This window comes from Littorina saxatilis, linkage group LG3 (genome assembly GCF_037325665.1).
Source record: "Littorina saxatilis isolate snail1 linkage group LG3, US_GU_Lsax_2.0, whole genome shotgun sequence".
In the NCBI taxonomy this organism is placed as follows: Eukaryota; Metazoa; Mollusca; class Gastropoda; order Littorinimorpha; family Littorinidae; genus Littorina; species Littorina saxatilis.
The window spans coordinates 2,441,287-2,453,844 of record NC_090247.1 but is presented as its reverse complement, the minus strand read 5'-3'; the positions used below and the strand labels follow the sequence as shown (position 1 = coordinate 2,453,844).

At 46.4% G+C, this 12,558-nt stretch overlaps 1 protein-coding gene across 1 annotated transcript in view; it reads left to right on the top strand.

Moving 5' to 3' along the window:
- LOC138961382 (nuclear pore complex protein Nup205-like) overlaps positions 1–12,558 on the top strand; it is a 72,148-nt gene that overhangs the window by 47,056 nt on the left and 12,534 nt on the right. The window contains exons 27-31 of the mRNA XM_070332997.1: positions 6,486–6,578; positions 7,323–7,471; positions 8,246–8,437; positions 10,252–10,367; positions 11,433–11,580. Coding sequence (XP_070189098.1) covers positions 6,486–6,578; positions 7,323–7,471; positions 8,246–8,437; positions 10,252–10,367; positions 11,433–11,580 — 698 coding nt within the window. The remainder of the gene's footprint in view (positions 1–6,485; positions 6,579–7,322; positions 7,472–8,245; positions 8,438–10,251; positions 10,368–11,432; positions 11,581–12,558) is intronic.

Sequence of the window (12,558 nt, the reverse complement as noted above, 5' to 3'; positions counted from 1 at the left end):
TCTGCAGTGTTTGTGAGCTTTGATTATCTGATGAACAAAGGGAAGGAAGTGCTCAATGCACAGGACACGTGTAATGGAGTAAGTGAAAGTTATTGTTATTGTTATAGTTAGTTTTATTGACCTTTGATTAATTTTGGTTGTCTTGTGGGTGTGGCTTGTATGTTTGTTACTTATTTATTTATTTTATTTGTTTATTTTCATTGTTGGTTTTGGCAAGTCATGAAATAAAGGGTTGAAAGGCACAGCCCTTCCTGTGTTGACAGTTTGGCTGACTGTCTGAGATCAGCCGGGCGTTTAGATCGGATAAGACCATCCCTCCACATTGACACAAAGCAAACATTGGCAGCCTGGCTGACTGACTGAGATCTAGCCGGGCGTTTAGATCGGAGAAGACCATCCCTCCACATTGACACAAAGCAAACATTGGCAGCTTGGGTTCAGTGCACAGTGGGAATTTGTTGATGAATGAATGTGGTAAAAGCCACTTAATTCATCAAAACAATCCAACTGACAACAGCAAGCAGTCAGGGTGTTGATCTGTGGTATGTGACCAAGTGGAGGGATGGTCTTGTCCCATGTAACAGTCTAGCCAGATTTGTGGTATGTGACCAAGTGGAGGGATGGTCTTGTCCCATGTAACAGTCTAGCCAGATTTGTGGTATGTGACCAAGTGGAGGGATGGTCTTGTCCCGTGTAACAGTCTAGCCAGATCTGTGGTATGTGACCAAGTGGAGGGATGGTCTTGTCCCGTGTAACAGTCTAGCCAGATTTGTGGTATGTGACCAAGTGGAGGGATGGTCTTGTCCCGTGTAACAGTCTAGCCAGATCTGTGGTATGTGACCAAGTGGAGGGATGGTCTTGTCCCGTGTAACAGTCTAGCCAGATTTGTGGTATGTGACCAAGTGGAGGGATGGTCTTGTCCCGTGTAACAGTCTAGCCAGATCTGTGGTATGTGACCAAGTGGAGGGATGGTCTTGTCCCGTGTAACAGTCTAGCCAGATTTGTGGTATGTGACCAAGTGGAGGGATGGTCTTGTCCCGTGTAACAGTCTAGCCAGATTTGTGGTATGTGACCAAGTGGAGGGATGGTCTTGTCCCGTGTAACAGTCTAGCCAGATTTGTGGTATGTGACCAAGTGGAGGGATGGTCTTGTCCCGTGTAACAGTCTAGCCAGATCTGTGGTATGTGACCAAGTGGAGGGATGGTCTTGTCCCGTGTAACAGTCTAGCCAGATTTGTGGTATGTGACCAAGTGGAGGGATGGTCTTGTCCCGTGTAACAGTCTAGCCAGATTTGTGGTATGTGACCAAGTGGAGGGACGGCCTTGTCCCGTGTAACAGTCTAGCCAGATCTGTGGTATGTGACCAAGTGGAGGGATGGTCTTGTCCCGTGTAACAGTCTAGCCAGATCTGTGGTATGTGACCAAGTGGAGGGATGGTCTTGTCCCGTGTAACAGTCTAGCCAGATTTGTGGTATGTGACCAAGTGGAGGGATGGTCCTGTCCCGTGTAACAGTCTAGCCAGATCTGTGGTATGTCACCAAGTGGAGGGATGGTCTTGTCCCGTGTAACAGTCTAGCCAGATTTGTGGTATGTGACCAAGTGGAGGGATGGTCTTGTCCCGTGTAACAGTCTAGCCAGATTTGTGGTATGTCACCAAGTGGAGGGATGGTCCTGTCCCGTGTAACAGTCTAGCCAGATTTGAGGGATGATCTTGTCCCGTGTAACAGTCTAGCCAGATTTGTGGTATGTGACCAAGTGGAGGGATGGTCTTGTCCCGTGTAACAGTCTAGCCAGATCTGTGGTATGTGACCAAGTGGAGGGACGGTCTTGTCCCGTGTAACAGTCTAGCCAGATCTGTGGTATGTGACCAAGTGGAGGGATGGTCGTGTCCCGTGTAACAGTCTAGCCAGATTTGTGGTATGTGACCAAGTGGAGGGAAGGTCTTGTCCCGTGTAACAGTCTAGCCAGATCTCTGGTATGTGACCAAGTGGAGGGATGGTCTTGTCCCGTGTAACAGTCTAGCCAGATTTGTGGTATGTGACCAAGTGGAGGGATGGTCTTGTCCCGTGTAACAGTCTAGCCAGATCTGTGGTATGTCACCAAGTGGAGGGATGGTCTTGTCCCGTGTAACAGTCTAGCCAGATCTGTGGTATGTGACCAAGTGGAGGGATGGTCTTGTCCCGTGTAACAGTCTAGCCAGATTTGTGGTATGTGACCAAGTGGAGGGATGGTCCTGTCCCGTGTAACAGTCTAGCCAGATTTGAGGGATGGTCTTGTCCCGTGTAACAGTCTAGCCAGATCTGTGGTATGTGACCAAGTGGAGGGATGGTCTTGTCCCGTGTAACAGTCTAGCCAGATTTGTGGTATGTGACCAAGTGGAGGGACGGTCTTGTCCCGTGTAACAGTCTAGCCAGATCTGTGGTATGTGACCAAGTGGAGGGATGGTCTTGTCCCGTGTAACAGTCTAGCCAGATCTGTGGTATGTGACCAAGTGGAGGGATGGTCCTGTCCCGTGTAACAGTCTAGCCAGATCTGTGGTATGGGACCAAGTGGAGGGATGGTCGTGTCCCGTGTAACAGTCTAGCCAGATTTGTGGTATGTGACCAAGTGGAGGGATGGTCCTGTCCCGTGTAACAGTCTAGCCAGATTTGTGGTATGTGACCAAGTGGAGGGATGGTCCTGTCCCGTGTAACAGTCTAGCCAGATTTGTGGTATGTGACCAAGTGGAGGGATGGTCCTGTCCCGTGTAACAGTCTAGCCAGATTTGTGGTATGTGACCAAGTGGAGGGATGGTCTTGTCCCGTGTAACAGTCTAGCCAGATCTGTGGTATGTGACCAAGTGGAAGGACGGTCTTGTCCCGTGTAACAGTCTAGCCAGATTTGTGGTATGTGACCAAGTGGAGGGAAGGTCTTGTCCCGTGTAACAGTCTAGCCAGATTTGTGGTATGTCACCAAGTGGAGGGATGGTCTTGTCCCGTGTAACAGTCTAGCCAGATCTGTGGTATGTGACCAAGTGGAGGGATGGTCTTGTCCCGTGTAACAGTCTAGCCAGATCTGTGGTATGTCACCAAGTGGAGGGATGGTCTTGTCCCGTGTAACAGTCTAGCCAGATTTGTGGTATGTCACCAAGTGGAGGGATGGTCTTGTCCCGTGTAACAGTCTAGCCAGATTTGTGGTATGTGACCAAGTGGAGGGATGGTCTTGTCCCGTGTAACAGTCTAGCCAGATCTGTGGTATGTGACCAAGTGGAGGGATGGTCTTGTCCCGTGTAACAGTCTAGCCAGATCTGAGAGTCTGAGCCAAAGGGAAGGGCTGTGCCTTAAGCTGTTAATTTAAAAATAGTGATGGATTATTTTGTCGCTTGCTTTAGTCAGTGACAGTCCTTTGACTTGCTCTCTTTCTTTCTTTTTCTTTTTCTTCGTGGAAGACTTGATACGTAGTGGACACAATTTTACCCATTATATTTCTTTTGAAGATAGGCTGTGAAGAAGATTTTTCTTTTGGTAACTTATAACTTTCATGTGTTTAAAGAACTTACATGTTGTCTCTTGATGCATTTTCAGGGAGTTCTTGGTTATTGTTTTGTTTTTTATTGTCTCTTCAGCAGATATTGTTATTGGAGACTGACGCAACTCTGTTTCCTTTCTCTGTTCACATGGCAAGCTCCATGCTTAAAACTATTTACATTCAGGTCTAGCACTGTATTCTCAGTTCACAGGGCAAGCTCCATGCTTAAAACTATTTACATTCAGGTCTATCACTGTATTCTCAGTTCACAAGGCAAGCTGCATGCTTAAAACTAGTTACATTCAGGTCTAGCACTGTATTCTCAGTTCACATGGCAAGCTCCATGCTTAAAACTATTTACATTCAGGTCTAGCACTGTATTCTCAGTTCACATGGCAAGCTCCATGCTTAAAACTAGTTACATTCGTGTCTATCACTGTATTCTCAGTTCACATGGCAAGCTCCATGCTTAAAACTAGTTACATTCAGGTCTAGCACTGTATTCTCAGTTCACAAGGCAAGCTGCATGCTTAAAACTAGTTACATTCAGGTCTAGCACTGTATTCTCAGTTCACAAGGCAAGCTGCATGCTTAAAACTAGTTACATTCAGGTCTAGCACTGTATTCTCAGTTCACATGGCAAGCTCCATGCTTAAAACTATTTACATTCAGGTCTAGCACTGTATTCTCAGTTCACATGGCAAGCTCCATGCTTAAAACTATTTACATTCAGGTCTATCACTGTATTCTCAGTTCACATGGCAAGCTCCATGCTTAAAACTATTTACAGTCAGGTCTAGCACTGTATTTTCGGTTCACACGGCAAGCTCCATGCTTAAAACTATTTACATTCAGGTCTAGCACTGTATTCTCAGTTCACATGGCAAGCTCCATGCTTAAAACTATTTACATTCAGGTCTAGCACTGTATTCTCAGTTCACATGGCAAGCTCCATGCTTAAAACTATTTACATTCAGGTCTAGCACTGTATTCTCAGTTCACATGGCAAGCTCCATGCTTAAAACTAGTTACATTCGTGTCTATCACTGTATTTTCAGTTCACATGGCAAGCTCCATGCTTAAAACTATTTCAGGGCCTCACATCCATGAGAGGTAGCATAGGACAAATGTCCTGGCCAATGTAAAAGTGATAGGACATTTGTCCTGAACAAAAACAAATCAATAGGACATTTTTTTTCCCGTAACAAAACGTAAATATGATTAAACTTGACTAGTTTCTTGGCACGAGGGTAAAAGAACAAAAATACTTTTCTTGGCAAAAAGTGAGCAGCTTTGACTGCCACAGCTGCCCCCTTTTCTTGTTTTGTCAGCTGTCGGGTTTCAACTATCTCCTTGTCTCTCTGGAGAGATGGCACATGCACACTAACAGCATGGTCTTTGGTTTCTTGATGATCGGTAAGGGCCGATTTGCGAAAGTTGGAACAGCCAACGGTAAAAGTGTTGGACTTCCCTGTGTGCTGACATGAGGTGCAAAACATAAGTTTCCTCTCTGGGTCATGCGACATCCACGGGAATGATGTCGCCCAGCTTGACTGAGACGAAGTTACGCGTGGGGGTGAGGGAGGGGGTAGTGTCTTTCTTCGGCTCCGATGTTTGACTATCGCGATCGACATTCTCACCTGGGCGATCGGGCTCTAACTGCTCTGGGGCTGGAGGAAGCTGTTTCCGTGCTACTGACAGATGATGAGGGAAGGGACTTGAAGTGTAATTTCTTCTGTCCCTTTTCTGGGATCACGGTTTTCGTTTAGGCGGCATGTTTGTTATTTTCGGGGAAAGCGCGAAGGGAGGCAACTCTCAACTGGCTTCGAGCATTCCGAGTTGCGAGCCTTGGAAACTCTTTGGTACTAGAGGCACAAAGTGTCTAATTTCATCTGCTAGTAGTGCTATACATCGCTTCGCAATACATCGATAACATAGCATTCAAACTACTGTAAATTGAGAAGTACTGACGATGTCCGGATCAAATGATAGAATAATCGGACATTGACCACTTTGTGACAAAAACAATAGGACATTTGTCCTCCTGCATGAAAAATGTATAGGACATTTGGAAAAAATATCCTCATATGTCCGATGTCCGACGTGGATGTGAGGCCCTGCTATTTACATTCGTGTCTATCACTGTATTCTCAGTTCACATGGCACGCTCCATGCTTAAAACTAGTTACATTCAGGTCTAGCACTGTATTCTCAGGTCTCATGGCAAGCTCCATGCTTAAAACTATTTACATTCAGGTCTAGCACTGTATTCTCAGTTCACATGGCAAGCTCCATGCTTAAAACTATTTACATTCAGGTCTAGCACTGTATTCTCAGTTCACATGGCAAGCTCCATGCTTAAAACTAGTTACATTCGTGTCTATCACTGTATTCTCAGTTCACATGGCAAGCTCCATGCTTAAAACTATTTACATTCAGGTCTATCACTGTATTCTCGGTTCACATGGCAAGCTCCATGCTTAAAACTATTTACATTCAGGTCTATCACTGTATTCTCGGTTCACATGGCAAGCTCCATGCTTAAAACTATTTACATCCCTTTTATGTTTTATGTTTTATGTGTGTCGTCCTATACAATTGTTGTTATAATCGTTTACAGGCAGACAGGGTGTGCCGAAGAAAAATTTCCATTTTTATGTAATATTTTAATGGACAATAAAGTGCTGTTATTGTTATTGTTATTGTTACAATCAGGTCTATCACTGTATTCTCAGTTCACATGGCAAGCTCCATGCTTAAAGCTATTTACAATCAGGTCTATCACTGTATTCTCAGTTCACATGGCAAGCTCCATGCTTAAAGCTATTTACAATCAGGTCTATCACTGTATTCTCAGTTCACATGGCAAGCTCCATGCTTAAAACTAGTTACATTCGTGTCTATCACTGTATTCTCAGTTCACATGGCAAGCTCCATGCTTAAAACTAGTTACATTCGTGTCTATCACTGTATTTTCAGGGAGTGGACTGCAGAGAGTGAGAGTGAATCTCTATGGAGCTCTGCTGTTCTACCTGCAGATAGCTCAGAAGCCTGCCGCAGTGGAAGAAACAGGTGAATAAGATGCAGAGAAAGACTTGCAAATTGGATACAGTGGTACCTACAGGGACTGGGTGGCCGAGTGGTAACGCACTTGCGCTCGGAAGCGAGAGGTTGCGTGTTCAGGCCTGGGTCAGGCCGCAATTTTCTCCCCCCTTTCCTAACCTAGGTGGTGGGTTCAAGTGCTAGTCTTTCGGATGAGACGAAAAACCAAGGTCCCTTCGTGTACACTACATTGGGGTGTGCACGTTAAAGATCCCACGATTGACAAAAGGGTCTTTCCTGGCAAAATTGTATAGGCATAGATAAAAATGTCCATCAAATACCCGTGGGACTTGGAATAAAGTTAAAAAAATTCCATCTCACACGGCATTAAGTCTCAGGAAACATGAATACACGCATGCAGGAAAAAAAAAAAAATATGGGTAGCGCCGTATGTATGGCAGCTCGCTTTCCCCGGGGAGAAAGCAGCCCGAATTTCCATGAGGGTAACCTCACTGGACTGTAAATCTTATCCAATCCAATCCAATCCAATCCTACCTCTCTTGAAAATACACCCTTGGGACAGGGCAAAAATGTCTGTACAATACAGATGTTCTGAACAGAAAATCTGAAAATTCAAGGTCTTAAAAAGGAGGAAGTTGTAAATTGATGGAAGGGGGATTCCACTGCATAGCCGTACTGTAGTTTACTAGATGTGTTGTTTGACCAGTTATGTGGACAATAAAATTCAGATACTTTGTTTTTTATGTCTTTCAGAGTCCCAGGGAGTGGAACGCATTCTGTCGGGCAAGGACACGGAGTACGAACAGCTGTGCAAGGAGAACCTCTCCTCCATCTCGGCGTTCGGCGAGTCCTTCATGGAGGTCGTGTGTCGTGACGCCTGTGATGGCCATGACATTGGCAGGGTGAGTCACCTTCACCTTGCTGTAGTGGGGTGCTATGCCAGTTTGTCAACTGACAGGTATAGCTTTTGGGGCTCCAAGGGACTGAACAGACCAGGAATCCAAAAATAACCTGAACTTTGATAAGTGCCTGGCATAGAAAGCGTTTTGTTTACAAAAAAACAAAAGGAAGATGAAGGTGAGGGGAACAGGAGGAAGACTGCGAACTTGACCGCACACACTGGTCAATGTTACGCACACACTGGTCAGTGTCACGCACACACTGGTCAGTGTCACGCACACACTGGTCAGTGTCACGCACACACTGGTCAGTGTCACGCACACACTGGTCAGTGTCACGCACACACTGATGAGTGAGCAGCTGTTAAAAATGAGGCAATTTGCAGAATGATCTGCTAAATTAGAATATATAGGTAACATTTAATGGTTGTAATGTTTCAATGGAAGAACAAGTAAAATTGGTTCCTTCCCTGCGTTACTTGTTTCTAGATGAGCCTTGCTTTCTCTTTTACTGCAAGGGGGATGATTTATATCTGGAGAGGAAAGATGCTTTGTATTTATGTACAAATAAAGTTAAAAGTAATAGTTTATGGCTTTGAATCTCGATATTACCGCCGAAAGTTGTTTTGCATTTGACCAGAAATTTCACCGGAGATGGTTTCTATTGGCCCAGCGGATGTTTTACTCTCCCTTGGCGATCAGGCGGGTGACTCTCCCTTGGCGATCAGGCGGGTGATTTGGCCAACCATGATTTATGCATAATTTCCTTTTTTTCAGATGCTGGCCCTGTCAGTCCTGGACGCCATCATGGCAGAAGACCGGCACCAGCAGTGGCTGTCTTACCTGGTGTCCAAGGGTTACCTGCAACACCTGGTGGACAGCCTACCTGGCGATGACAGCGGACTCCACGCTGCACTGGTGCCGGCCCCCTCACAGCTCAGACCTCTCTACATCTTTCAGACCAAAATGGTGAGAATGGAAAGACTCGGGACTCTGGAATGTTTTATTTCAGGCCATTACCCATAAATTGAGAATGGATAGATTTCTTTGTCTGTGTGTTTTTGTGTTCTTGTCTGTTTCTCTGTTTGTCTCTTTCTGTCTGTTTGTCTCTCTTTTTGCCTCTCGGTCTCTCTCTGTCTCTTTCTCTGTCTTTCTCTGTATCTCTCTCATTCTGTATCTCTCTCACTCTCTCTTTCTCCGTCCCACCACAGCCCACCGCACTCTCTCTTTCTCCGTCCCACCACAGCCCGCCGCACTCTCTCTTTCTCCGTCCCACCACAGCCCGCCGCACTCTCTCTTTCTCTGTCCCACCACAGCCCGCCCCACTCTCTCTTTGTCCGTCCCACCACAGCCCGCCCCACTCTCTCTTTCTCTGTCCCACCACAGCCCGCCGCACTCTCTCTTTCTCTGTCCCACCACAGCCCGCCCCACTCTCTCTTTCTCCGTCCCACCACAGCCCGCCGCACTCTCTCTTTCTCTGTCCCACCACAGCCCGCCCCACTCTCTCTTTGTCCGTCCCACCACAGCCCGCCCCACTCTCTCTTTCTCCGTCCCACCACAGCCCGCCGCACTCTCTCTTTCTCCGTTCCACCACAGCCCGCCCCACTCTCTCTTTCTCCGTCCCACCACAGCCCGCCGCACTCTCTCTTTCTCCATCCCACCACAGCCCGCCGCACTCTCTCTTTCTCCGTCCCACCACAGCCCGCCGCACTCTCTCTTTCTCCGTCCCACCACAGCCCGCCGCACTCTCTCTTTCTCCGTCCCACCACAGCCCGCCGCACTCTCTCTTTCTCCATCCCACCACAGCCCGCCGCACTCTCTCTTTCTTCGTCCCACCACAGCCCGCCGCACTCTCTCTTTCTCTGTCCCACCACAGCCCGCCCCACTCTCTCTTTCTCCGTCCCACCACAGCCCGCCGCACTCTCTCTTTTTCCGTCCCACCACAGCCCGCCGCACTCTCTCTTTCTCCGTCCCACCACAGCCCGCCGCACTCTCTCTTTCTCCGTCCCACCACAGCCCGCCGCACTCTCTCTTTCTCCGTCCCACCACAGCCCGCCGCACTCTCTCTTTCTTCGTCCCACCACAGCCCGCCCCACTCTCTTTCTCCGTCCCACCACAGCCCGCCCCACTCTCTCTTTCTACCCCCCTCCCCCGTTCTCACTACCTCTTCATCTTTTTGTGCTGTTGTTGTTGACTCAAGAGATATTAACCAGCCAGGTATATGCTGATACGAAACCAATGAGACAAAAAGTTTAACCTAGAACCCTGATTTAAAACAGGGGGGGAAAGAGAATAGAAATGATGAAAACACTGGGCAGCATAGTGTAACAGCAATGTGTGTTGTTTGGTGTTTATTGGATTGTTACACCCCCGGTATAGGGGTGTGTATAGGTTTCGGTTGATGTGTTTGTTTGTTTGTTTGTGTGTTTGTGTTCGCATATAGATCTCAAGAATGAACGGACCGATCGTCACCAAACTTGGTGAACAGGTTCTATACATTCCTGAGACGGTCCTTACAAAAATTGGGACCAGTCAAACACACGGTTAGGGAGTTATTGGTGGATTAAAATTATACAAGGACTTATAGAGGGACATATTAATGGTCAAAGGGAAATAACCATTCTCACTCAGTCACTGCCACCAACTGAGAAGGTTATTTCCCTTTGACGGGGGTGTTTTTCCTACCTCGGAGGAATTTCTTGTTTAGTTAGCATTTGTATTAATCACTAACACAGCGAAATGTCAGGTCTAGCACATATGGATGAGATTTGTTTTTCTTTCAGTCCATGATGACGCGACTGGCGCAGACTGCAGAGGGTGCGGGAACATTGCTGAGATGTGGTGTCATGCAGAAACTGGCAGGGTGCTCTGCTCTTGACCTCCGGCCTGAGAGAGACAGGTGACCTCTCTTTCCTCTTGGTCTCTGTCAGTCATGCTGTCTGTAGTACAATCTCAATACAGTGGAACCCCCCTTTTAAGACTCCCCCTTTTTTTTTGTTCTAAGCTTATAGTTATTTGCATTTCTATGATGAATTTACTTGAAGTTATGAAGCTTATTGGCCTTGTTTTTTTCTGTCATTGTATCGTATTTGTAAGGAGTGTATGTGTGTACGATTGTTACATACACAAGAACAAATACCAATGGCTGTTATGCTATATTGAGGATGAAAGTTCATTTCTGTGCTTGTTGTTCTCTCAGGTGCCAATGGCTGTTATGCTATATTGAGGGTGAAAGTTCATTCCGTGCTTGTTGTTCTCTCAGGTGCCAATGGCTGTTATGCTATATTGAGGATGAAAGTTCATTTCTGTGCTTGTTCTCTCAGGTGCCAATGGCTGTTATGCTATATTGAGGATGAAAGTTGATTTTTGTGCTTGTTCTCTCAGGTGCCAATGGCTGTTATGCTATATTGAGGATGAAAGTTCATTTCTGTGCTTGTTCTCTCAGGTGCCAATGGCTGTTATGCTATATTGAGGATGAAAGTTCATTTCTGTGCTTGTTCTCTCAGGTGCCAATGGCTGTTATGCTATATTGAGGATGAAAGTTCATTTCTGTGCTTGTTCTCTCAGGTGCCAATGGCTGTTATGCTATATTGAGGATGAAAGTTCATTTCTGTGCTTGTTCTCTCAGGTGCCAATGGCTGTTATGCTATATTGAGGATGAAAGTTCATTTCTGTGCTTGTTCTCTCAGGTGCCAATGGCTGTTATGCTATATTGAGGATGAAAGTTGATTTCTGTCCTTGTTGTTCTCTCAGGTGCCAGGAGACAGGTTCCACACAACTCTCACTTACTCCATTACAAATGTCGTATGCATTTAGACCGCTTACTTCCCTTTGTTTTGTTCAGATGTTATGCTGTATGGCAAAATACAGATGTTATGCTGTATGGCAAAATAAATTCCTGTAGTTCTTGTTCTTATTCAAGAAAGCCGCCTGTGTCTTCAGTTGTCAATTTTTGTGCGTGCAGTCAGCACAGCCCCATGAACGAGGCGGGGGAGGATGGGTTTGTGCCGGATCCCCTGGCCAGGTACCGTCTGCTGCTGTCCGCCGCCCTCAGGTTGTGTCTGGCACTCCTCACCGCTCTGGGCATGGAGAACAAGGAGGCTGCTGCTCAGGTCAGTGCGTCCGTCCTTCAACAGCCTTCATTTGACCTGAAAACTGTAATTTTGAGAACAGTTGAAACCTTCCTTTATGACCTTAAAAATCACCTTGGTTACCTTTATTAATGAGATCTGACGACGTGACATGCACCTTCATTTGACCGGAGACTTTGAGTACATACCGCTGGCTGGAGAGTGGTTGAGATCTGTAACACCTCACTCCCCTACAACCCTAAGGTTTTTCTTTAGCTACGGTTGAACCCCCTCCTTCCTTTATGACCTCAACAAATGTGAGAAAAACAGGGGCAATAACCTGATTCAGTCTAGTGTGAGGTTCACCGTTCCACTGATTCAGTCTAGTGTGAGGTTCACCGTTCCACTGATTCAGTCTAGTGTGAGGTTCACCGTTCCACTGATTCAGTCTAGTGTGAGGTTCACCGTTCCACTGAGTGAATCTAGTGTGAGGTTCACCGTTCCACTGATTGAGTCTAGTGTGAGGTTCACCGTTCCACTGATTCAGTCTAGTGTGAGGTTCACCGTTCCACTGATTCAGTCTAGTGTGAGGTTCACCGTTCCACTGATTCAGTCTAGTGTGAGGTTCACCGTTCCACTGAGTGAATCTCAAACTGTTGCTCTTCTTTAAACATGTGACATCACTTTAATTTGGGGCGTATGGCAATATAGGTGTTAAAAGGGTGGGAGTTGAAAGCGTGAACTGCTACACCCAATGTAGGGATTTCTGTCATAACAACACTGGCCTTCTTTTTCTGCCTTCATTGGCAACAAATCCCACATACTTTTACATGTCTTGTGAGTTGACTTTAACATGTGTGACCATTTTGTAGCCTGCCATCAAAGCAGTTTGAGTGTTTTGGGGATGGTATGCTGATGACAGTTTTTACCCAGACGTCGGTGTGTCACAGTCAGTGTATCAATACGCTGTGCAGGTGATGCTATTTGTCATCAGTCAGTGTATCAATACGCTGTGCAGGT